General features: G+C 38.5%; 1 protein-coding gene across 2 annotated transcripts; it reads left to right on the forward strand.

The window, feature by feature from the left end:
• DPM1 (dolichyl-phosphate mannosyltransferase subunit 1, catalytic) lies at positions 1-23957 on the forward strand. Of its 2 annotated transcripts, XM_004430272.3 has the most exons (9): positions 1-176; positions 2820-2919; positions 7522-7555; positions 9223-9299; positions 9384-9409; positions 11985-12080; positions 16351-16419; positions 20858-20972; positions 21909-23957. In XM_004430272.3, the coding sequence occupies exons 1-9, from the start codon at positions 16-18 to the stop codon at positions 22011-22013; spliced, it is 783 nt and encodes a 260-aa protein (XP_004430329.1). In that variant the 5' UTR covers positions 1-15; the 3' UTR covers positions 22014-23957. The 2 variants fall into 2 exon arrangements, with proteins under 2 accessions (XP_004430329.1, XP_087301242.1); XM_087445116.1 differs by lacking the exon at positions 11985-12080.
• The last annotated feature ends 369 nt before the right edge of the window (positions 23958-24326 follow it).

A 24326-nucleotide genomic window follows, 5' to 3' on the forward strand; every position in this document is an offset into this window, starting at 1 on the left:
TCGCGCAGTTCCGCCATGGCCTCCGAGGAAGCGAGTTGCAGCCCTCGTAGATCTCGGCGGGAGCGGGCGGGGTGCGTCCTGCGACAGGACAAGTACTCGGTGCTCTTGCCCACCTACAACGAGCGCGAGAACCTGCCGCTCATCGTGTGGCTGCTGGTGAAGAGCTTCTCCGAGAGGTAGACGCCCGGCCGCCCTCCCCGAGGAATGAGCTGAGCTGGCTTCCTCCGCCCGGGTGTCGGCAGTTGGCTGCGCGAGGCGGCCCTGCCCGGCCTCTCTTCGGCTGCGGAGGGAGGCCGCGGGGAGAGGCCGCCCTGCGAGGAGAGGCCGCCCTGCGAGGAGAGCAGAGGCAGATGCTTCTGGGGTTCTCTGCGTGTCTCGGGTTCTCGTTCCCCTTCGGTTTTGTCAGATTCTCCTTTATCTTTCTTATACACTCCCCATCCGCCTTTTTCTTAGAAGGGCTGGCCACCCCTTTTACTTGGGGCGAGGCTGAAAGCCTGACCTCATTCCTCGCTCTCGGTGGTCAGGATCTGCGGCAGGAGCCCGGAGTCGAAGCGAGCGCGCTCACTCCCGCCCCCGTGCCGAGTGCTTATGTAAGCATGAGGTTGGGTGTCTGGGATGGGGAACTGCTGCTGGGCTGGACAGCCTTTCTGGAGAGAGCGGAAGGACACCTTCGCTGATCACGGTGGACGTTTGATGTGGTGGTTAGAAGCTGAGGGAGTTTGGAGTTTGAATTTGGAAGTGTTATATAATTTTTTTTAAAAAGCTCCAGGAAATCTTGGTATTCGTACGAAATAGTTTGTTTTACGGTTATAGCAATGGGATCGTGTTGTATAAATTTTTGAAGATCTTTCCATATCGGCAAATACAAACTTAGCAAATTATTTAGAAAGTTAGGTAGTATTCCATGTGGCTGTGTTGTAATTTATCTAACCGGTCATATCAATGAACACAGATTATTTCCAGAGTTGTTTTTGTTTTTGTTTTTTTTTGTTTGACTTTTGCCTTACACATGACAGCGGAGAGTTTGCTTACACCATATTTTCCAGCATTTAGAAAAGTGCTTGACACATAGTAGGTGCTCTTTTATTAAACGAATGTTGCAGCGAACACACTCATAACTTTTATTAGTATACGGGGCGAGGGATAAAGTCTTTGCGGTGGAATTGCTGGGTCAGCAGAAATGTGCTTAAAATGGACAGTTATTGCAAAATTGCTCTCAAAAAAGATTGTACTGGCGTAGGACTCTCCAGCGTTCTTCAGAGTGCCTCTTTCCCCACCAACCAGCCAACCTGAGCTACATTAAACTTAACATCGTTGGAAATGCTAGTTGGTGAAAAACATTGGTGTTTTGATTATAGTTCTTTGAATGAAATAACTGTTTTCACATACATGGCCTTTTAAAGTTATTTTGTTCATATCTTTTTCCTCTTTTTCAAAAATTGTTATTTTTTTATTTTGATTTCTACAAGCTCTTTCCAAATTAGAGAAATTGTAATGTAGCAGATCTGGTTCCGGTTTGTGTTCTCATTATACAATATTTTTACTGTATTGTTTAATTTGTTTTTGTCGTGCAATTTATCTTTTAATGGTTTCTGCGTGGATATTTTTAAATCAAAATGAAGTTTAGTGAAGGAAACAACTGTCTTCTTTTCAGATGCAATCAAATTACCTAAGTCAGCTCAGCTTGATTCCTTTAAGTTACCTCACCCTAGGGTTGTGTGGGTGCTTTGAAGTGGGAGTAGCGAGTAATTTTGCTTATGAAAAACTCCATTTGTTTATGAAGTATATCTCTTTCAGCACTAGAATCAACATCTTACATGTTTTGGCTTGTAAAGCACATGCCCATATTTAAGGCACAGTGAGAAGCTGAATGCGTCCTTATATTCTCTTAAGGAATAGATGAAGCTGAGTTTTTGCTTTCTTCCACGTTTGCTGGGGTTGACTTTTTTAAGCCTTTTACAGTGGAATGTGTTTTCTGATTGCTTCCCTTGCATATGTTTCTTAAAGCAGGACCAAGAGGAAACAATGTTGTATTGTAGGGCTTTTCTTTTTTTTCCCCTTAAGTTTCCCAATAAAATTAAGGAAAAGAATGTCTTCTTTAAAAGGGGAGAGGGGAGGAGAGACATAATAGTAATCACATGTACATCCAAGTGTTGTGTTGGCTTGTTAGCATAGAAACTATCAGGTGAAGTTAATGGAGAGTAACAGAGGGGTGTTACTTTTGAAGCACATTGAAATCTTTTGTAATTCTACTGTGCTATTGCTGTTTATTTGACAGTGTGGGATAAGGGGTATAACTATTTGAAATAGTGGTGTAAAGATTGTCATCATTCTAAAGTGGATTTTTTTAAGGGTGAAATTAAATCAGGTTTATTCCTGATAGTGTTATTTAGATCTATTTGGGATTAAATTAAAAAGAATAATCACTCAGAGCTACTCAGTCGACTTGAGATATCTTTTAAACGTGTTTTTGATATTTTATATAATTAAGGTTCGAAAATTCCATTTCCAAAGTAGGTAAATAAAATTTCATATGATATCATGTATATATGTAATACTATCATTTTTTAACTAAAGAGTATGTTTTCTGTGTGAGAATTTTTTGCCATCTCAGGATTTTATAATAGCATTCTCCAGCAATATGCTGAGTTTGGAGGTGAAGTACTAAATATTTATTTCATTTGATAATTGAAGTTTTCCTTTGTGATTAATATGGCAATGAATCTTACTTATACTGGTGAGGAATAAGTAATTTTAAAATTATTTTTTAATTTGAGAATACTGGTGCCAAACAATACAAATTTATTTTTTTATTTTAGTGGAATCAACTATGAAATTATAATCATAGATGATGGAAGCCCAGATGGAACAAGGGACGTTGCTGAACAGTTAGAGAAGATCTATGGGTCAGACAAAATTGTAAGTCGTGAACAAATATTTTTCTTTCGTATCAGTTGTGTTTATGTAGGGGAAAGATGAGAAATGAACAGTGCTTGAATTCAGCCTGTCTAGAAACTGAAAAGATAAAAGGCAACTTATACACTTATATATATACTTATACAACTTATACATGAACATGCGTCATGCTTGAGGTTTTACGTATCTTTGATATGTTGGGTCAGTGGTAGTTTTACAGCAAAATAGTGAGCCTTTGGATGAAGTGTTTTTATGACTGACTCAGATAAATTTTCTTGAAGGGCAAAATTAAAGCATGGTATTGAATTGATAAATACTATGGAACTAGGTTGCAGTTAGTAATGTATGTCTTGGTCTTTCTTGCCCTTTTCTCTAGGTATTCTCATACTTTCAGTAGAGAATGCTTGCAGCTAAAAGCTTGTACCTGGGAAAGGTGACTGACTGTTTTCATGTGAAGCAGGAATGACTTCAGAGTGCTTGGCATTTTTCTTTTTATCTGTAGAACAGTCTTGTGGGAGTAGATTGACTTTCTGAGTCTTAAACTTTAGATTTTCTCACTGTACCTTGAAACTTGTTGTTCTTCTGCAGGAGTAACTTAGGCAGATGTAGAGTTCATTTTATAACAGCTGTGTAATTTTATTTTTGATCAATGGTTTGGATTTATAAATGTTTGAACATACTTGTAAGCTCAACTTTAGATAATTCTTGGGCCAAAAGCATATAATTTAAGTCCAGATTTAATTAGAAAATACATTCTAGGCATTGGGTATTTTGTAATTTGTATAGACCAGAATTTCTCAATCTCAGCACTATTGACATTTGAGACCCAATAATTCTTTGCAGGGGGTGGGGGGGTGGGAGGAGGCTGTCCTATATGTTATAGGATGTTTAGCATCATCCCTGGACTCTACCAACTGAATGCCAGTAGCAACCTCCCTCCCCAGTGTGGCAACCAAAAATATCTCTGGATATCATCAAATATCCGCTTATGGGCAAACCTGTCACCTCCTTTCAGTAGAGAACCATTGGTGTAGACATAAAGAAGTCTCTTGGAGAACATTTGCTGATATTTGCATTTCAAGAAATGGCAATTAACCATCATAAAAAATAGTCACTGGGTCCAAATATTCTTGATTAATCCAAATAATGAAATAATTTCTAATCAGTTGGAGGAAATCTTGGCTGGTGGGCAGAGTTTAAGGGAAATGTGTTACTCTTATATCTGTGGTAAATCTGTCCTATACTAGAGAGTCTGTCCGTCTGTCTCACAGATGAGCAACTTACCCATCTATCACACCTCCAGTCCTCTCCGAATAGCCTGATGTACAGAAAGAGATTAAAAAGGTGATAGTTTTCAGCCTTCTAGCAGTGACTCCTGATCATGTTAGGTTCATATTTTTTTGGCAAACAGTTGCCCAGTTTTTCTTTTAAAGTTCTGGGCCAAGACCACTGATTCACATTTATTATGTATAGAATACACTAAGTTATGCACTGCTGTTTAATCGGGAGCATCAACCTGACAATATTTTGAATACTTGTCATAGAACCTTAGCCTTGAGGTATCACCGATGGGTTGATCTTAGGGAATGCCTACTAAGTTGACTTTTCAAATTCTAAAACAACATGGTCCTCCAAGAGCTCCATTTTCCCCCATCAACCCAATAAAGTCCAAAATAATGAGGAAAATAATTAACATTCATTATCATGATTTCCTTGTAGCATCAGAGAAATTCTCTATTCATTCATTCTTTTATGACCTTTAAATCATTTAAACTAGAAAATTACTTCCCCCCCCCCCCCCAGTATCAGGCCGTGCCAGGGATGATACTTATTTGCTTTTAAGTGACATATGTATGTTTATTTTGGGGGAGAAATGGAGAAAAATTATTATTGAAACCATCTTATAATACCTCAGATAAAGTATTCAGCACCAATGCTTTGTGAGCTAGCCTGTCAAACAGGCTGAAGTAAATGTTTCAGAAAAAAGCCAAGGAAGATAAATTTTTTTAAAACTCTGTAGATGAGGAAACTGAGACGAGAGGTTAAGTCACTTTCCAAGGTTACACAGCTAACTAATAAACGGCGGAAATGGGACCATAGGAAAATTGGCGGCACATATTCTGAACTGTTAACGGTGGTTGTGGGGCAGGGAGAGCCGAGGTTGTGGAGAGTTCAGCCTTTCTATGTTGAATGCTTCTGTCACATTTAATTTATATGGTTTGTCTCATCCTCCAACTTAAGATCACATAAAGTCACCTGTATTTTGTCATCTTATAGTTTAGTATTTTTAAAAATTGTTCATAATAAAATGTAACACATGTTCATTACTTTTAAAATGTCAAACATAACTATAGGATTGAGAGATTTTTGATGACTTAAAAAATGTTCTGTCCATCCCCAAATGCCAAAACTATCTCTAACAAAAAGATTAGTGCCCCAATCAAATGTGCAAAAACAGGTAATTCATAAAACAAAAACTACAAATGGCCAAAAATGAAAAAAATATGAGCCTCAATGATAAGTAAAGAATTGCAAAGTAGGAGAAAACAGCCTTTCTTAGCTGAAGATTTATTTTTATTTTCTTCTTTCTTTTAACCCATTGTTTTTGAGAGTATAGTAAAACAGGTCTACTCAAATACTGATGATCCTAGTATAAATTGATATAGTTTTTCAGAAGTGTCATCAAGATTTTCTATGATAAAAATTTTTACAAAATAAATTTTTTGTCAAACAAATCATAGGGTCACATGAAGTATTTTAAAAGCATTTGTGATAAGTGTTCTTCAGAGAGTATGTGCCTGGCGCTCTTTCACACACTTGCTGTGAATTCACTGCTTGTTCTCATGGCAGCTGAATGAGGTGAGCTCTGTTGTGCCTTTTAGTGCCTGGGATCACACAGCAAATTAGCAGGGGCTCCAGAGTCCCCACTCCTATCTATGATGCCATCCTGCCTCATGTGGAAAAAGGCAATCTCATTAATGTTAGGAGGCAAAACAGGGAGGGGGGTGGAATTAAGAGTCTGAAAGTAAAGCCCACCAAATGAAACAATTTGAATTTATTACATAAGAAATAAACAACTGCATTCCTGTAAAATGTAAATGTTACCGATGAAACTGAAGTTGCCTTGGATGAGCATTTCCTGGTTTGCAAGCCAGTCCCTTCTCCAAGGGAGACCCCAGTCAGCAGTTTGGCGGATGTTCCCTCAGACCTTTTTATGCATGTGTGCGCATATGTGTGTGTGTCTTTGTCTCTAGAACTCTAGGGAATGTGGTTTTTGTTTTTAAACATAAATGCAATCTTGTATCATTCTGTTACTTTTTAATTATGTCTTAGAGATCTTTTGTCAGCAGATTACCTCCTTTTAACTGCTCCACAGTACTCTAACATATACAACATGGTTTATATTTTATATAAACTTTTTAACATTCTGAAAAATATAAATAACAAAATTATCATTTATTTGAAAAAAGAAAGATTTTTCCAGCTGAAACATAGAGTTATAGAAAATCTAAGATGAACTTTAAAGGATTTGCTTTTTCAGGGCAGACACCAGATGAAGTCAGTATTTTGTCAATAAGTATCAGTCACAAAATCAAATAAAACCTGACATATCTTGTTTGATTTTCTTCAGTGTATCATAGTTATTATAGACAATTGATTGAATGTCTGGTTCTCCTCCATGTAAGAGCTTATCAGGCAAAATGTATTTTATCATTTCTTTGTTCCTTCCCAAGACCTACAGCAGCTTGCATATAGTAAAAAAACATTAATATATCCTGCTTGAGTTGAACTGAAAATATTTTATTTAGAGATTTGCGATCTGAGATAACCTGCTTATACACTGGCAAATGCAGAAGGGGACAAGATATGCTCAGTAGACAGTCTGCTTGAGCCCCGTATCTCAGAAACTTAGAACAGAGTCAAACTTTGGCATTTTACTTTTTCAAAAATTTCCAGACATTCAGGAAAAAGCTAAACTAAGTCAGGTTTATATATGAAGCAAAAAATGTAGAAAGACTAAGTAATTGACAAACTAAGAAAAGAGACAGAATTTAACCTGCTTGGTAGCAATGTAACCCTAAAGTCGTGCCATTGGACCAGTAGCGAATAAGATGAGGCCCTCCAACATAAAATCAAGATAAGTTGATGGAGTGATATCAGCATTTAAAAATCACAAAAGGAATTGAGAAAACAAACATGGGTACCAAATATTCCAAGCAGGTATGGGATAAGTGGGTTAAATCCTCAGTTTTCCTAGGAAGGAAACAATAGATATTGTTTAAAAGGATAAATCAAGTAACAGACATAAAAACATTGTTTACATATTGTTTTCTGGTGGATAGCACCAGGAAAAAAAAAAGTTTAAAATTTGGCCTGTGGAGTTGTGGTGAAAGAATGTTGCTTTTCCTTAAAAGTTGTTAAACTGTTTAACTTGTTACTAAACACTTTCTTTACTTTGGCAAAATATGTTAAGCATACTCTCCTTTAAGGTCTAATAAGTGCAGCTATATTTCTGTTAAAATGAGTAGGCACTTATCAAAAAAGAATTTTTAGTAGACAGGTTTTTGATTTTTTGTGTTAAAATGTTGTTTCTTATTCTTACAGCTTCTGAGACCACGAGAGAAAAAGTTGGGACTAGGTAAGTAGAACCTCTCACCCAGCATACCTGCTCCTTACTTTGGTAAGATTATCTGGTGTGTATTTTCCTGGTTTGGAACAGGGCCAAAATACAGTGACCTTCTGTGATGGTTTTTAATGATCTTAATGACGTTTAAATGGTTTAACTTGATGTGCCTGTATCAGTCAAGGCCCACTTGGGAAAACAGAAACCACTGTAAGTCTTGCAATACAGGGAATTTAATACAGAGAATCTGGTTACACGGGTGAAGGAATTGCTGAGAAACCAAATGGAACAGTGAGGCTACTCAGAGATTAGTAATAGCTGGAGGTCACTACCACCCCTACGATGGAGCAACAGTAGGAAGAGACTGTCTTTTTAGAACCTAGTAACGTGGGCTACCAAGAGGGGGCTAGAATGGTGTGGGGGATACATGGCAGGAGCTGGAGCCATGGAGGATATCAGTGAGTACTGGGAGGCAGAGTAAGAGAGGGGGGACACTTAGACTCTTCTCCACCTCTTTCCTTGAAATCTTCCCCCTGTGCCTCCCAAAGCTGTTTGGAAACCAGTTGACAAGAGAAGCTGGGAAATAGATAGTTCCCTGCAATATAGAACAGAGTAGGGAAAGGCCAGAGAAGGGATCTGAGGGCAAACACCTTGGACCAGCACCCTGCCTTAGCTGTAAACCTTTCAACATTGCTTTAAAGTATAAATTTAAAAACGTTATTTTTAATTTTAAAGAAGAAAGCTTTTAAACTTAGGGGTTCAACATTTCTTTAAATTATTAAGTTTAAAAAAGTTATTTTTTTATTTTTAAAAAAGAAAGCTTCTAAACATAGGGGTTATAGAAAATCTCAGATGAGCTCGGTCAGTCTGAGATGAAAATCTGAATGTCTTTGTTTCTGTTGGTCACAGTTGCTTGTGGTGAGAAGTGGTATAATTTTACTGAAAAATAGGGGAGCCTGGAGGAAGCACTGTTGTTAAGAATTGAAATCTGCTGTCCTGAAGACTATCAGTTCCCTGGCATCATCAAATGTTCTGAATATCTGAATCCAGAAGGTTCTTTGGGATTTAAATAATCTGGAAACTGCCATGAAAGCAACCAAGAATTACTAACCAGTTAGTGGAAATCCAAAAAGCTGTGGGTAGTCACTTCTTAACAAAAGAACGTAGAAGAATTCAGTCTTGCTAATAGGATACTATGGTGTTTTGGGGCTACAGGATGCGGGAATCCCCAGATCCTGCTCCTGACCAGTTACCCTTACCTGCCGAGTCCCTGGGGAACTTTTAGGCACAAAGGTGACTAAGTCATTGGTAGCTGCACCTTTGGCCCCAAATACCAGAGCAGGAGTCTGGTATACCAGGCTTACAGTGTAGAAGACACTGGCTGGGGAGCTTTTGTAGAAATAGGCCAGGAGTGATGGGGACGAGCAGAAGCAGGGAGACTTGTTAGCTAGGGATCCAAGCATGAGAAGATGGTGCCTGTGACTAAGGTGACGTTGGAGAATAAAGAACGGGATTGAGAGATGTTTTAGATGGAAAATAAATAGGATTGAATTATAGTTGAGTATCACTTTTAGAGGACTAATGTATGTTTTTCAGATGCTTAACGGTTTCTTCCCTGTTCATATGTATAGTTAAGCATTTCTGTGATTTTATTTAATGGATATAAACATTTTCATTTTTAGGAACTGCATATATTCATGGATTGAAATATGCCACAGGAAACTACATAATTATTATGGATGCTGATCTCTCACACCATGTAAGTGCTATATTTCTTTATTGGCTATTTATGATATTCTTAGTCTGTTTTACTGACTTACTGTTTATTCTTTCTAAATTTCAGCCAAAATTTATTCCTGAATTCATTAGGTAGGTATTTCTAATATTTGAAAGAATTATGATTCAAATCATTTATCTTATATTGATTTTGGACTTACTTTCATTTTTCATTAATTAAAAATGCACATGCTGTTGTAAGTTTGCTATCAAAAATAAAGCCAACATAGAGATTTGAGACTCATGAGTATAGATATGTGACTAAATGATATATTTTAGGCCCTGAGGGACTAATCAATAGATAATTCCTTTGTTATCTAAATTCTTCTAAACTACAGAGAAAGATGGAAGGCAGCTTCCTGGTTAAATGGAATTAAGCCCTGCATCATGAGAATAAAATACCATGAACAAATAGGGTTTATTCCAGGAATGCCAGAGTGTTTCATCATCAGGAATCGATCAACACAGTTCATTTATCACATTAACAAAGCAGTGTGATTAAGTCTATAGATGCTGAAAGGTATTTGATAAGGTTCAATAGCCATTTTTAATAAAAACTTTAAAGTAGAGATAGAAGGAAACCACTTAAACGTGGTAGACAGCCCAGTCCCAACACAGATGTCCTACTGAATGGTGAAATGTTGAGTCATTTCCAGTAAACTCTCAAGATAGGCATGCCAGCTATCATTAAACATGGAGATATTAAGTAATACTGTAAGACAAGAATTTAGTATAAATATTGGTAAAGGATACAAAATTATATTCATTTGCAAGTGGTATCATTATATTAGAAAATCCTGGAGACCGTGAAACTTCTGAGAATAAGAATTTGGAAGCTGTTCTGAATGTAAGCTAAGTACACAAAAACAAAATCAGATCGTGTCACTCCCCTATTTAGAACACTTCAGAGAGTTCCCATTAACACATGGGAAACAATCCACACTCCTTTCCTTGCCCCTCAAACTGCTGTGTGATCTGGCCCCCGCCTCCCTTTCTGAACTCATCTTGTGTCCCCTCTTTTGCTCTCTCTACCGAAGGCCTGCTCTTTCCATTTCTGTGTCCACACAGTGCTATATTCTCTTTGCCTGAAATGCTCGTCCCCTGCTCCTTTAAGGCCACCTACTTCTCATTCTTTGATCTTGGCGTAAACTCACCTCAGAGATGCCTTCTCTGCTTAGATCTCCAATACACAAAAGCCCCTTTGACCTGACAAGGAAATGGAACCAGTGGAGTAGAAAATGGGTGAAAGACACAGTGCAGAAGAAATCCAAATGGCTAATAAACCTAAGAGAAGATATTCACCCTGGGATGTAGTCAGGGAAGTGCAAAATAAAATAACTGTTACTATTTTATTACCCATTAGTTTGTCAAAATTAAAAACCTATAGAGCAATACATCCAGCACCACTAAGATGGTAGATAATGGACACACTCAAATATTGCTGGAGGAAGTGTGAGTCACTACAACCTTTCTGGAAAGTAATTTCTGGTGATATCTGTTAGAATTAAAAATACTGATAAGCTTTATTTCAGCAGTTCCATTGTGTTCCACTTTGGGTAGTCTAAGCACCAGGATATACACATATAAGAATGTTGCAGCACTTTGGGTTGTCGTGTTCTTGGGGGTGGGGGACAGGATTCACCTCGGAAACATTTGTAGGAGTATGTGGGTTCAATATTCTATGGAATATTTTTGCAGCTGTTAAAAGGAATGGGGAAATTCTCTGTTGACCGGTAGGGACAGCCATGATTCCATGATATATATTATTAACTGACAAGAAGCAAGTTGCAAAATGTACGTTTTTGGATTCCGATTTTGTAAAAGCAACCAAAAATCCTAGGGATGTGTGTGTTTCTTTGAGATATCTTTCTGTAAACAAAGAGAAAGATCTGGAGGGTTACCAGGCTGTTTAGGCATTGTTTACTTCAGGGGGCCAAGAAAAGAATGAAGGGGGGATTGGGAAAATTTAAACAGTCACGTGTCACTTAATGATGGGGATACATTCTTAGAAATGTGTCATTAGGTGATTTTGTCTTTATGTGAACATGTTAGAGTGTACTTATACAAACCTAGGTGGTATAGCCTACTACACACCTAGGCTATATGGCACTAATGTTATGGGACCACCATTGTATATGTGGTCTGTCGGTGACCAAAAGGTTGTTATGTGGCACATGACTGTAATTTTATTATTGTATTTTAGGATTATTATTATATTTTCACATGGTGCAGTCACCAAATAGTACTATTTGGTAGTTTTAAAAATTAAAAAAGGAGAGCCAGCCCGGTGGCTTAGCGGTTAAGTGTTTGCGCTCTGCTGCTGGCGGCCCGGGTTCGGATCCCGGGTGCACACCGACATACTGCTTCTCCAGCCATGCTGAGGCCGCGTCCCACATACAGCAACTAGAAGGATGTGCAACTATGACATACGACTGTCTACTGGGGCTTTGGGGGAAAAAATAAATAAATAAAATTAAAAAAAAAATTTTAAAAAGGAAAAAAAATCAGGTTTGACAACCTTACTTTGAAAGATCTCTCAGTTCATCTATGTTCTCAGCATTATTTTTTTCTATGCAAATCTTAAAAGTTCTGTTGTGTAGCTCATGGAAATAACTACTGAAAGCTCAATAGCTTTTTCTAATTGACAGCTAATTTATTTTTTATACAGGAAGCAAAAGGAGGGTAATTTTGACATTGTCTCTGGAACTCGCTACAAAGGGAATGGAGGTGTATATGGCTGGGATTTGAAAAGAAAAATAATCAGGTATAGATGTGCTATGATTTCTCTATTTTTAGTATAACTACTGGAAATATGTTTATAACAGGTATTTGGATTAAATTACCATGCTGCCTTAGTATTTGTGGGATCAGCTTGTAATTTCCAATAAAAATTCCCAGATAGTTTCCTACCTACAATGTTTCCTATGATTAGAGTATTTTACTTCAGATATTTTTCACTAAGGAAGAAGCAGCATAAACCTTTGAACTTTTGGTATAAATGGTCTAATTCAGCAAAATTTATTTACTAGACCTTCAGCTTTTTTTTTTTTTTTAAGATTTTATTTATTTCCCCCCCAAAGCCCCAGTAGATAATTGTATGTCACAGCTGCACATCCTTCTAGTTGCTGTATGTGGGACGCAGCCTCAGCATGGCCAGAGAAGCGGTGCATCGGTGCACGCCCGGGATCCGAACCTGGGCCACCAGCAGCGGAGTGCGCGCGCTCAACCACTAAGCCACGGGTCCGGCCCTAGACCTTCAGCTTTAAGTGACGAATCATCTATGTTTTTGGACTAAGTTTTTTTTCCATATATATTTTTTATCATTTTAAGTAAATAAGACACTTAATGATTTTTTTAACTTTTACTAAGGAACATAAAGTAATGAGGCTTTGGAGTCAGACGTGAGTTAAAATCCTGATTGTGTTATTTAATTACCTCTGTCACCTTTTCTAAGCTTTATTTTCCTCATCATAAAATGGAAATAAAACATACTGTTTCAGTTTTCTATTACTGTATAACAAACCATCCCAAAGCTTAGTGACTTAAAACAACAATTTAGGGCCAGCCCAGTGGTGTAGTGGTTCAGTTCATGCGCTCCACTTCGGTGGCCCAGATTTGCAAGTTTGGCTCCCAGGTGTGGACCTGCACTGCTCATCAGCTATGCAGTGGCGGCAACCCCCATACACAATAGAGGAAGACTGGCCACAGATGTTAGCTCAGGGTGAATCTGCCTTTAAAAAAGAAAAGAAAAGAAAGCAACAACAATTTATTACTCACAGTTCTATGGATTGGCTGATGGTTCCTGTGCTGACTTCACCTGCTCATTCATGCAGCCTCCTTCAGCTGGGGGTCAGCTGTGCTGGAAGGTCCAAGAAGCACTCACTCATACGTCTGGTAGTTGGCGCTAGTTGTTGGCTGGGGCATCTCAGTTCTTGTGCCTGTGGCCTCTCACCTTCTGGAAAGCTAGATCAGCTTCATTACATGGCGTCCCAAGGGCAGCATCCAAGAGCAAGGCCTCTGGGCTGCAGCTGCAAGGCCTCTTAAGGCCTAGACCCTGGGGCTCATGCAGCATTAATTTTTGGTCAAGGCAAGCCCATAAACAAGGAGTGGGGAAAAAGAATCCACCTCTTGGTGGGAAGAACCACAAACATTTATTTATTTGTTTATTTTTGCTGAGGAAGAGTTGCCCTGAGCTAACATCTGTTGCCAGTCTTCCTCTATTTTGTATGTGAGCCACCATCACAGCATGGCCACTGATAAACAAGTAGTGTAGGTCTGTGCCTGGGAACCAAACCTGTACTGCCAAAGCAGAGCCCATCAACCTTAACCACCAGGCCAGTGGGGCTGGCCCAAGAACCACAAAGAATTTTTGACCATATTTAATCTGTCACCTACTTTTCATGGTTGTTGGGAAGATGAGATATTTTTCTATCAGTGAAGGGTCTATATAGCTTACTGCTTTTTATATAACACTGTAACTTGATACAAATTCTTACTAATATTAGTATTTTCTTTATCACCCACTTCATTCCCATTGAACATTCTGTTAAATTAATCTCAGTTTTGCCTCCTAACTGTGGAACCTTAGGCAAGTCATTTAAAACATGTAAGAGCCTCAGTTTTCAGTGAAATGAAGGGGTTGGATAAAACAGTGGTTTTCAATCCTGCTGAACATTGGAATTATGTAGAAAATTATACACAACTGCTCCCTATTTGTCCCCCCTTTCTCGTGCATACACACATTGCAGAACATTTGAATGGATCGCCAGAGGTGGGGCAAAAGCATCAGTCTTTTCACTGGCTCCCCAGGTGATTCTCTTGTGCAGCCAAAATTTAGACCAACAAATGAGTGATCTTTCAGGTCTCTCTGAATTTGGTCGTTACAGCTATTATTTAAAATTAGGGAGTCCCAATCAGAGACAGTTTACAACTTTTGGTTGGATCATTTAGTTGTATTGAGTCGTATCTGTCATTAGTTGTCAATGTCAGCACTTTCTTCCAGTATAAACTTCTGAGAAAGATGATGTAATCACCTGCTCAAGGTCCAGAGCAAGTATGGTCCAGAACCAGAATTTGAACCCAAATCTCCCTGACTCTTGCTGCATTTTAATTAAAAGACCTCAATTTAAAAATACATTACCTCGGGCCAGCCCCATGGCTTAGCGGTTAAGTGTGCGCACTCTGCTACTGGCGGCCAGGTTCGGATCCTGGGCGCGCACCGATGCACCGCTTGTCCGGCCATGCTGAGGCCGCGTCCCACATACAGCAACTAGAAGGATGTGCAGCTATGACATACAACTATCTACTGGGGCTTTGGGGGAAAAAGGAGGAGGATTGGCAATAGATGTTAGCTCAGAGCCGGTCTTCCTCAGCAAAAAGAGGAGGATTAGCATGGATGTTAGCTCAGGGCTGATCTTCCTCACACAAAAAAATAAAAAACAAAAAAATACATTACCTTGAATAGATGTAGAAATATATACATATACACTCACTTTCCTTTGATTAAACCCATTTTTGGGGGTAAATTATGTCCTAGAATTTTTTTGTAGCTATTAGAAGCAAATTGAAGGGGAAAATGTTTTTGTTATCCCAGCTATGTCCCAAACCATGTTATTTGTATAAAAATAATCTTTCCTAGAGAGGGCCTTAGTGGTTACCTTGGCTTTATTTCTCTCTAAAGCCTAAATTGAGAGAAATTGTTCTCTCTCTAGGCTGCTCCAGAAAACTTTTTTCTGAATCTGAGCACACTAAAATAAAATAGCTGCAATACAAAAGTCACTTTTTCTCAAGGCACTTCACGTCTTTTTGAAATGTTAATTATAGCTATTAGTCAGTAATAGCTTATAATTGATTGATACTTAGCTGTGTTTGAAGCACATACCCTAAAGTCATTGTTGTGTGTTCACGTGTTCAAGTACCTTACCCCCAAAGTGTTGTTATCTGGAGGTGGGGCCTTTGTGAGGTTAATTAGGTTTAGATGAAGTCCTGAGTGTGGGGCACTCATGGTGGGATTAGTGCCCTTCAAGAGGAGACCAGACAGTTTGGCCTCCCGCCCCTTCTCCCCCCTCATGTGAGCACACAGCACAAAGGCCACCAGCTGTAAGCCAGGAAGAGGGTCCTCACCAGGAACCAAGTCCACAGCACCTTGCCTTTGGACTTCCCAGCCTCCAGGACTATGAGAAACAAATAGCTGTTGTTGAAGCCACCTAGTCTATAGTATTTTGTTATAGCAGCCCAAGCCTTCTCAGATAGTCTCAGAATGAACATTTGGTCATTTTCTAGAGATTGCCAAAAACCAAAACCTTCTCCCACTTCCATACCTTCTTTAAAAAAAACAAGTGCCATTTTCATGCAGACTGACCTATTACCTGGTTGAAACTGAGATCCCTTTGTGCTTATTAGAATCTGAAAAGGAAACTCCGAATCCCTGGTCCGTTTTATTGTCTAACAGATGTTCGCAGTTCTAAGTGATGACTGTTGGCAAACATTGGAGTTAAAACTCTGTTACTGTTCTTACCTAAAATTTGGAAGAATGATTGCTTTATAGGTCCCCTCTAAATGTCACCTTCAAAGAATAAAAATCTCTATTTTCTTTTTTTTTTTTGTGAGGAAGAGTAGCCCTGAGCTAACATCTGTTGGCAATCCTCCTCTTTTTGCTGAGGAAGATTGGCCCTGGGCTAACATCCGTGCCCATCTTCCTCCACTTTATATGGGACACGTGCCACATCACGGCTTGACAAGTGGTGCATCGGTCCATGCCTGGGATCCAAACCTGCGAACCCTGGGCTGCTGAAGCAGAGCACGTGAACTTAACTGGGCCGGCCCCTAAAAATCTCTGTTTTCTGAAAAATGAGAAATAGATCTGCTTTCACTGACTGAAAATTTCTCTTCGTTCTATAGAATTAACATTTTTGTGAAATAGTGTGTTGCATTTGTGAAATTAGTGTAGCATTTTTAGCACTCTGTTCTTGGATGTGTTTCTCTTGTTTAGAAACTATTTCATTTCAAAAAAAAATCTGATTTTTTTTTGACAGCCGTGGGGCCAATTTTATGACTCAGATTTTGCTGAGACCAGGAGCATCTGATTTAACAGGAAGTTTCAGGTACAGTGAAAACTTGTAATTTTTTATTTTTTTTTTGCTATTTGCAACATCTTGCCTAAATTTCTTGCTTTGCAATGGCTTATTTTAAAGAAGTGCTTTTCATTTCTACCCTTTCTTTGTTTTGGAACACTAAAAAAGGTAGACTGAAGTTCCTTGGAAGCTGCAAATGAAGCCTAAGCATCTTCCTAAGGAAAAATATTGTACTTTTTTTTTTTTTTTTTTTTGCTGAGGAAGATTCTCCCTGAGCTAACATCTGTGCCAGTCTTCCTCTATTTTGTATACGGGTTGGTGTAGATCCTCACCTGGGAACAGAACCTGGGCCGCCAAAGGGGAATGCACTACTGAACCTAACCACTAGGCCACTGGGCTGGCCCCCAAAATGTTGCACTTTTTAAAGAGCCTCGAAGGCAAGGCTTAAGTTGGTGTGCTTGTTAACATTAGTATTAATGCTCAGCCCCTGAGGGGGCCCAAGGTGCCCCCTCACTGCTCATGCAGAACGTTGTTGTCACTGGTAATGTGCACCTCTTCAGTTATTTTCTGCATTTTATATGAATATTTGTAGCATTGTCCACAGAAAAGTCTAAAATCTTGAATATTTAAGTAGAGCTTTTTCAGTTACCTGGTTCTCCATATGTGTTTTATAAAAAATTCTTGTTTAATTGGAGCAAAGCCTCCTGCTAGGTCCCTGGGGTGTTTTTGTTTGTTTCTGGGGGGGTGTGTGTGTAATTTCTAGACTTGCTACAGTAGATGAACTGTTTTCTATGACCATGCCAAATGACTAAAGATTGCCAGATTTTGTTTTTATCTCTGAAACTATAAAATGTCTATTTTAAGTGCCAAACCCCATGCATTAGTTAATAATCATATTACTTGATATTTGTTTTTTCCCATTAAATAATGTTGATTTTTTGGTTATTCATTAGAATTGATACACACACACACAATTTAGGAGCTGGCTGTTGAAGGTAACTTGTACTTCCAGTGCAACTGCAAGTCTGTTGAATAGCAGGTCAGAGATAGGAAGACAGAGAGAGAGTCTAAAGTGACGAGAGGAGCCATCACAAATCAGAGGTCCAAGAATGAAAATGAAGCATCTTAGAATTGAAGTGTAAATTGATTAAAGCAGAATTTGGTGTATAAAAGACAGATGGGGGCCCATAAATACATCCATTCAGTTCCACACTTCGAGGCAAAGGAATAATGTGTTATCTGATTAAGATCTCTGATTGCCATGTAGCAACAATGCACCGAGTTGTGGCACTCACTGAATCTCTGTACAGGGGGAGTGGCCGGTGTGGCCTTCATAGGCCACAGGCATCATGGTTTTGAATGAAGACCCAGGTAGCTCCGTGGGTTGTGGAGAGAGGGGCTTTGCTTTTTTGTAGTTCCCCTAGTTACTTCATCAGAAGGCCCCTTCACCTTTTGGAAACGCAGCATCCTACCCATATTTGTAGGAGCGGGGGATGAGAATGTGTGGTGAGTGAGCAAGGTGATTCCTTTTAGATTCACCAGATATTTATTGAGTGCCTGCTGTGTGCCAGGCATCGAACAGGAGTCAAAGTCCCTGTCCTCCTGCAGTTTGCACATTCTAATGACATGAGGCTTACAACTACATAAAATATATGCAGTGTCACATGGGGATTATGCTGTGGAGAAAACACAGCAGGGAGAGTAATGGGGGGGACGCCTCACTGCCACCAGAACCATGGGGGGATTAGAGGAGGGTGTGAGGATGAAGGATGGCCTGGGAGCTCTGGATTTCATGTAGTGAGAGCAGTGAGTGGGTGTATTCTGTGCAGGTGACAGAGCAGCCACACACAGATGAAAGTGAGCCTGTTGATTTCACTGTTTTTTTAAATAGTTAAAGCTCATCATCTCTTCATAAGAGTAGTGATTTATTAAATACATGCATTAAAGTTCAGCTTTTCATTAGATAAAGTTCATTGTCATATCCCTAGATTTAGGAGGTATGTGCCTTTTCCAAGATAAAAGGAATCCCAGAAAAACTACAGTCTGATGCAAAGCCAATTAATTGCAAATACCACTTGGATCCCATTTATTGGTCATATGGCTTCATGTATATAATTTTACATCATTAGCCATAGTTTTAAAGATATCGTGGCGGCTGGCCCTGTGGATTAGCGGTTAAGTGCACGCGCTCCGCTGCTGGCGGCCTGGGTTTGGATCCTGGGCGCGCACCAACGCACCACCTCCGGCCATGCTGAGGCCACGTCCCACATACAGCAACTAGAAGGATGTGCAGCTATGACATACAACTATCTATTGGGGCTTTGGGGGGAAAAATAAATAAATAAAAATAAAGATATTGTGGTGGGGGAGAGAGAGGTGGCAATGAAGAGAAATAATGTCTTAAAAAATGACTTTTACAGGGAATAAAGTAACTCTTAAAGGGATAGAATTTGGGGCTGGCCTCGTGGCTAGTGGTTAAGTGCGCATGCTCTGCTGGTGGCAGCCCGGGGTTCGGATCCCTGGCACCGCTTGTCAGGCCGTGCTGTAGCAGCATCCCATATAAAGTGGAGGAGGATGGGCACGGATGTTAGCCCAGGGATACTCTTCCTCAGCAAAAAAAAAGAGGATTGGCATGGATGTTAGCTCAGGGCTGATCTTCCTCACAAAAAAAAAATAAAAAATAAAGGCATAGAATTCATAGCCTAATCCCAATTTTAAAGGTAATGCTGAAATATCCCATCATGTCCTTCCCATAATCTCAGTCCTCTCTCCCCTACTTAACATCATTTGACATATATCTTTTTTTTTTTTTTTTTGCTGAGGAAGATTGGCCCTGGGCTAACATCCATGCCCATCTTCCTCTACTTTAAAGATTTTATTTACTCAGTTTTTTCCCCCCAAAGCCCCAGTAGATAGTTGTATGTCATAGGTTCACATCCTTCTAGTTGCTCTACGTGGGACTCGGCCTCACGTTGGACGGAGAAGTGGTGCCTCGGGGCGCTCCCGGGATCCGAACCCGGGCCGCCAGCATCAGAGCGCGCACACTTAACCGCTAAGCCACGGAGCCGGCCCCTTCCTCTACTTTATATGGGATGCCACCAAAGCATGGCTTGACAAGCGGTGCATCAGTCTGTGCCAGGATCCGAACCTGCGAACCCCAGGCCGCCAAAGCAGAGGGCCGAAACTTACCTGCTACGCCACTGGGCCAGCCCTGACATAATCTTGATTTAGTTTCTAGTGCTAAAACCCCAAAACATAAAAAGGTGCCTGAAACAGAGTGGATTGCTCAATAAATATTTGTTATTGAATAAATATTACTACCATCAGATTCTCCTCACTTCGGATTTATTCCAGACTTATTCTTTGAATTCTTACGGAACCTGTGTGGGTAGAGGAGTGCGTACACTAATCCCTCTCAAGTTCCTCAAGACTGCTTTCTGCAGTCTTATATTCACTTAAAAGCTTGACAAATCAAAAGGTAGCCTTAGAAGAAGCCTGAGGAAAAAATGTGGGTTCCAGGTAAAACCCTCTGGCATTGTAGATCCAGGTGGCTTCAACTGCAAAGAGAACAGAGTTATGCCAAACTGCCTCTCCTAGTTTTCTCCCCCACAAAAAAAAAGAGGTAGAAATTGCTCCCTCCCTATTCACTGAGACTCTGGGGGTTTTTTGTTTGTTTTTTTACCTCAGCAACTATGAAAACAGGGAGTTCCTGAAGACAGTGATTGGGTCCCCCCATTGGACTTCCCAGACCCTGTGTTACTCCTGCTTCATAAATGTGATGCGATCTGTGGTTGGCCTGCAGCCCACCTCTGGTAGACGGGGCGTTGGCCCATGATGAGTGTCTAACTGTGACCTCACTTGGTGATAGCTATATCCCACCAGGATTGCCTCCGTCCCGTGATGCCCTGTTCCTGTCTTAACCCAGCTCAAGCAGCCTCATCCCAGAGGGACTTAGTTTATCCCAGGGAACTTATTTAGTAGATCTTGAGAAATAGAAACTCATCATAGACTTTTATGAGGAGACACCTGTTAATTACTGGATTATTTTTTGTCATCTAGTTTATATTGTTGCTTCATCATCAACTCAATTGTTCCGATATTTGGAATAGTTTCTCCTCCAACTTTAAATTTTAGAAAATTTAAAAACTAAAAACAATGGGTAGTTCTGCTTCAAATTATTCAATTTACCATATTTTTATAATTTCTGATAGTATGATAGGAAAATAATTCTCTAAAACATACTAAGAATTCATTTTCAAAATTATTCTAAATTATTTACCAAATATTTCATGACCTTTCCAGTTCAGGACAAATGTATCATAATCATCAACTCTAAGAACTTTTCTATATACAAATGGCTAGTGAAAGTTTTAGGTTTTATGAATACCAGTGAGCTTTTCGAAAGGTCAGGATACATATAGGCAAGTGTATTTATCCAGGTGTTCATATATATCTTAATTTCTTACAGGTTGTACCGAAAAGAAGTTCTACAGAAATTAATAGAAAAATGTGTTTCTAAAGGCTATGTCTTCCAGATGGAAATGATCGTTCGGGCAAGACAGCTGAACTATACTATTGGCGAGGTATGCAACTGATGGTAAATAGTGTATTCTGTTCCTCATAAAGAAACAGTAACTTTTAGACTTTTTATAATAAGTTTAACTTTCATAACTACTGAGTAAATGTGGAAGGCTTCCAGTTGTTTAGAATGTCCATACACTAAAGGGTGAAAATTCACATCCCTTTCAAATTAATAGGTTGGACTTACAAGATTTAAAACACTAATAGAAGGCAGCATTCCCTTTTAAATAATTAAAAGTTACTGGTACTGTCTCCATCCTTGCCCCTTCTTCTGACCACTCAGCATTATGGGATGAGTCTGTTGGCTGCTTTTTCTCTTGCCATGGCCAACAGCCACCCTACTTTAAAACGACTGATGAACCCCATTTGCCCATTTCCTGTGAGTAAATGAAAAGGACAGGAATTGGGTGTGGGGGGGGGGGGGTTGTCTAGAATATTTCCAGCCAGCTAGTGAGCTCCTAGGGAAGACCCTCCTTGTGTAATACTCTTATTTAGAGCAAGAAAATAGCTAATTAGAATGCCACTTCTCTTGTGGAAGTTATAAGATTTTTAACTTAATACTAAAACATAGTGACAGCTAAATTTGATGGACTACTGAAAAAATTAAGTGAAAGGCCATTTTACTTTTGGAGTATAATTTTTCCGTGAAATGCAGTCTGAAACTTGAATAAACCAACTTAATATTCAGGATCAATGCTTTTCAACCAGTTGTAGATTTGGTTCAAATGACCTATTTTTAGATAATAAAATGCATGTTTAATTTTAAAGACTTGGAGGTACACACAGTTGCTGTAAAGAATCCCGATTCTGAACTTACTTGAAAGACTTGCCGTCATGGGATTAATCTTGTTTCTATTGTATTAGTAATTGTTGTATGCCTGCTACGCCTCCTTTCTAATATTTTTGAAGACTGACTTAACATATATTTTTTTAACTAGGTTCCAATATCATTTGTGGATCGTGTTTATGGTGAATCCAAGTTGGGAGGAAATGAAATAGTCTCTTTCTTGAAAGGATTATTGACTCTTTTTGCTACTACATAAAAGAAAGTTATTATTTATACTTATGTTCATTTCAATTTAAACATAAAAGAACTCTGGTTGCTCATTTTTATAAAATGTATGCTTAGAGCATATATCATAAGGTAAGGTAAATTTCATGCAAATCTTTTTTCTGAAGAAACTCCATTTTATATGTCAAATTAAATTAGAAGAATGAGCAGTGTTCTCAGTATTCATTTACGTTTTGCTGTATTAAGACCTATAAATAAATATATATGGGTATTTTGCATAAAATATTGCTTTCAGTAGAGTATGTGAATGCGGAATATCTTACATGGGGAAGATTTTGAAATATTCTTTATAAAAAGTGGATTCATAGATCTTTGTACCTAATAGATGTCAGAAGTAAGAGGAATGCTAATTGTATTCATGAAATATATATGGCTGTTTCTGTATGAATTGAAAAAGAAATACACACCTCTGCCCTTTCTTTAATGTATCTCAGATGTCTTAAACCAGATAAAACAACACATTTAGAGCACAATTTTAGAGTTTGGTTCTTTGCAGCTGTTGAATTGATGAAGCATTTCATCTGTCAAAGCAAGTCTATTTAAAATACATATGATGAATTGGAAACAACTTGACAGCAGTTGATTGCATAATTTTTTTCTTTTCTGAGCAATAACTTCTATCAGTAAGGAAAAATATTGATGACATTAAGGCATAAACTTAGCTGCTATAGTAATTTTTAAACATCTTACTATATAAAGATTTTTTCCTCAAAATATTTGTTTTCATATTATTTCAGGACCCTTGAGAAATCATACATCTTTACTAATATAACAAAAATCTCTTCCCTATATAGCTCTTCTCTGTGTTCAGAAAAGTGTTCTCAGTTAAAATGCAGGTTAAGTTGTTCAATAAAGCCAGTGCAAATATTCTGTTTACCTACTTTCTCAAAAGTAGGTATTTCAAAAAAGATCAATTACTAACTGTAGCATAGCTTTTGGATCATGTAGTATCTTTTAAAATTTTGGGTAAGACATGCTTGGAGCAAATGAGCTTTTAAGACCACGTTGACTTGCCTTTGCAAGTAAAAGGAAGAGGCATCTTTAATTATTTAATAAGCATATTTAGTGAACAGTATTGCTAATTACTATATTTTCCTGGCTTAGTTTGGCTGCTAAAGAAATTTAAAATCTGATTTTTTTCCAATTGCATTTCTAACAGATCCTACCAGAAATGAATACCAGAGTATAAGACCTTTGGTGTCATTTTGAACATTACCTGTTCCCATAGATGAATCCATAGGACACATTCCACAAAGGGCCTCTCCTATTCTATTCCCCTTTTACACAGAGCTGTGCAGCCAGCCCACGAGGGACCTACCTTTCTTGGGGAAGTGACCCCTCTCATCATTAATAACAGCTAGAAAATTCATCACTGTTTGATGAAAAATTAGTTTTGTTAACATAGAAATATAATTTTTTTTTTTTTTGAGTGTTTAGAATCTATTCTTCATCCAAACCCAAAGTTAAGTTTTCATTGTCAAGTATGTGGAACAGAAATTAAGTAACTCCTTCAGAGAACCCACTGTAAGGTATTGCCTTCTTGGACCTCACTAGAGTTGATACCTTTTGCCTTTTTAATCTTTTTGTTTCTTATTCCCACAATCATTACAACTCTATCACTTATTGGAGTTTACAGTAAAGAAAGTATTTGAGCAGTGAAGACTTTCACCATTTGGAAGTTATTTAGAAAAGAATCTGGACTATTTAGATGCATTTTTGTAGTAAATCTGGTGACTTAAACACTGTAAAATCTTTTTAAACATTTACATGTGAATCCAACATCCCTTTTTACTTTGTAAATGAGGCCAAGGATGAAATCCACATGTTCTCCCTTTGTATTTGTATTATCACTGTATGAAATCTAAGTATATCTAAGGAAAACTAAACTGAAGATAAAATTATTTTGCTTATTTCATATTGGCTTTTGCCTGTCTTCTGCAGCATGTAATTAGATTTTTCATCTTTGTTTCTCTAAATCAAATGTTTTGCCCCACCCCCCACCCCTTTTTACAACTTTTTCCAGCTGTTGTTTTCCCTTGAAATACTGATTTGGCTTTTAAAGATATATTTTATCACAATTTCAGAAATTAATGGAATACTATGTTGGATGAAACAGCTTGTTAAACCTGCTAACTGAAGTCTTAGACGCTGAGCTATATGTAACCACAATTTGTACTATTTTCAATTAAGTTAGATTCTTTTGGATGTTAAGTATGGTTTGAAACTATTTTAACTTGAAATGGAGAGAAACAGCAAAAGATGTGTATTTACAGAGCACATCTTA

The sequence above is a fragment of the Ceratotherium simum genome, chromosome 21 (assembly GCF_057802395.1).
Source record: "Ceratotherium simum simum isolate JZ-2026a chromosome 21, ASM5780239v1, whole genome shotgun sequence".
NCBI lineage: Eukaryota > Metazoa > Chordata > Mammalia > Perissodactyla > Rhinocerotidae > Ceratotherium > Ceratotherium simum.